At 50.0% G+C, this 2,657-nt stretch overlaps 1 protein-coding gene across 1 annotated transcript; it reads right to left on the minus strand.

The window, feature by feature from the left end:
* Window positions 1–479: 479 nt before the first annotated feature.
* PHACADRAFT_202947 (uncharacterized protein) lies at window positions 480–1,088 on the minus strand (the record flags this gene model as incomplete). The annotated part of the gene is made up of 2 exons (XM_007403051.1): window positions 480–948; window positions 1,039–1,088. 2 exons carry the CDS (start codon window positions 1,086–1,088, stop codon window positions 480–482), a joined length of 519 nt encoding a protein of 172 aa, XP_007403113.1.
* Window positions 1,089–2,657: the final 1,569 nt, after the last annotated feature.

The following is a 2,657-nucleotide window of genomic DNA, read 5'->3' on the forward strand; positions in this document are numbered from 1 at the left end:
CCCTAAACCCTAAACCCTAAACCCTAAACCCTAAACCCTAAACCCTAAACCCTAAACCCTAAACCCTAAACCCTAAACCCTAAACCCTAAACCCTAAACCCTAAACCCTAAACCCTAAACCCTAAACCCTAAACCCTAAACCCTAAACCCTAAACCCTAAACCCTGCTAACTTACACCAAACTGAACAATAAAATGAATGCACGAACGCGCACACATTAGCGCCATCACCAATCTCAAAGCAGGGCACAATGAAAACCAAAGCTCAGCAGCATGCACGATCGTGTACGTTCGTGTGCTTTTGTGTACGTTCGTCCACTTTCGTGCACAATCACACACATTCGCCCGCTTTCGTGCACTTTCGTGCGCGTTCGTGCGCGTTCATTCACGTTCACACACTTTTGTCTGCCAAACTGTACGTACAAACTACGCCAGCCCCAAATTCATTTTTTTGTCCAATAGCAACCTTCATAGAAACCCTCTATATGGACGACTGAGACGGTGGTGATGCGGTGGCAGGTGCACGTGGCACTTCATTCGAAGGCAATGTGCTGTGAGAAGTATGGAGACCGACCGAGGAATGGGACAGTGAGTGAGCAGAGGCTGGAGCCACAAAAATTGCAGGGGAGCCGAATCGTGATGCTGATGAATGGTTCAGAACATGGGGTGCATAGGGGCTAACGTCTTCTGCAGCGCCAGATGGATCAGCCGCACCAATGATCTCATCGAGTTCTTCTCTGTTTGCTGCAGCCTCAGCTTCATCAGCCGCTGCTGCTGCACATTCATGCTCTAAGAAGTTAGGTTGCTTGTTCTCTAAAATAATCCTGTCCAACCACCTGCAAAGTTTAAGGAAGACAGGTCTTTCCCATGACTTCATAAGGGCTTGGTTCAGGTAGTTGCAGTGCGCCTCGGGAGCAAAGTTGTCGGGATCCACCAGAGTATCGCCGAACCTAGCGGAAGCTGAGTACCAAAACCGAATCTAGACAGATTACCTCAGAGTCTAGCTTGAATAATTAGAAAAATACAGTGGATGCACTTACAGACACCAGAGTAAGAGCAATTGCGGCTGTGGGTACTGTAGTAACACCATTGAGAAGAGTGCCACCCTTTGCTCGCTTTTTCGCATCCCCTGAGGCACTAAAAAGCCAGTCCCGGAGTATCTGTATCACGAGATAGCGATGAGTAAATCACACAGGAAAGCAACTCACATATGGCAGTGTTTTAATATAGCCAAATTTTGTCTTGTCAGATTTGTCCCCATTAGTGATGTGCGGGCCGGGCCTCAAAGCCTGCGAGCCCGCCAAGCCCGGCCCAAAAAGCCTGACCTGAGCCAAGTCTGGCAGCGGGCTCAAGGCCGGGCTCAAAGCGTAGTCAAGCCCAAGCCCGGCCCAAAAGCCCAGGCTTGGGTTGCACCAAATGTGTTGCGATTCTCTGGGTTCAAAACATGGTAAGAACGACTTTATATACACATACGAGACAAAACGTTGACTTACCAGACTGGGCGGTCCCTGCTAGTGTGACTAGACGCGATTGTGCACCACCGCCTGGCATTCGCCGTAGGTGCCCCTTTGTGAACCTTGTCCTAACATGGCTTGTAGCATAATTGCATGCCCTCTGGAGGCTGCAGTACGGTGGGTACATGCAATAGTAGCCTATCACATACAAATATGCTCACTTTTGTAACATATAAATACTTGTCCTTATTGTCGTGATACGACGACTGGGCTGCGCGAGCGCAAACTGGCGAGTGGCACGCGAGCACGATCTAATACACACGGGGTGGTTAGTCTGGGTGCGAAGGGAAAGAGCACACTGTATAAGTCTAACCTAATACACACGGGGTGGTTAGATATACAGGGCATAAGCATATGTGCATATTGCGCAAGGGCGACGAAGGTACTTACTCTGGGTGCGAAGGGAAAGAGTACGCAGAGTGGGGATGCGAGAGGAGTCCTTATATACTAAAGGGAAGCAAAATTGAAAGTCTGCTAGAATGGGGAAGCCTGCCATAAAGAGGTCCGTGCGTGGGAGCACTACATACGATTGTCCAATCACTATCTACGTATTAGCAGCGCCTAATCTAAGATGTCCACCTTAAGTCCATGCCGGGCAGAACGCCGAGCCAGAGCCACTAGGCGCTTCAACAGTCCTAAGCCTGGCAAGCCCGGGCTTAAGCCCACAGCTTGGGCCGGGCTCAGGCTTAGCTCAGGCTCAGGGCTCAGCTTGGCGTCGCCACAAGCCCAAGCCTGGGCTTTGAGCCCAAGCCGGGCCCACACATCACTAGTCTCCATCAGGGTAGTAGCACGGAGGGAAGTGCTCCTTCTTTGAACCGCGCAGCATGATGGCCTCAGAGTCTGTCTTGCGCTCCATAGGACTGAGCTTGAAGATACGTTCATGGTCTGGCGTGTATTTAATGAGCGATTCCTTAATGTGATTGGTGAAGTAATTCCGCTGTGTGCAACAGGTGACATGCCACTGTAATTATGTTTATGAGCACTTGAGGGTTGTACATAATGACGATGGAGTACTTGCCTCATGGCAAAGATACTGCACCTGACCCATATACAGAAAAAGTGGGCTTCTGCGTCCGACAACTTCAAAGAGCTCTGATGCGTGCACCAACACCTTCGTCCTGTGATCTTTAACTCTCCCTTGTCCA

This window comes from Phanerochaete carnosa (genome assembly GCF_000300595.1).
Source record: "Phanerochaete carnosa HHB-10118-sp unplaced genomic scaffold PHACAscaffold_704, whole genome shotgun sequence".
NCBI lineage: Eukaryota > Fungi > Basidiomycota > Agaricomycetes > Polyporales > Phanerochaetaceae > Phanerochaete > Phanerochaete carnosa.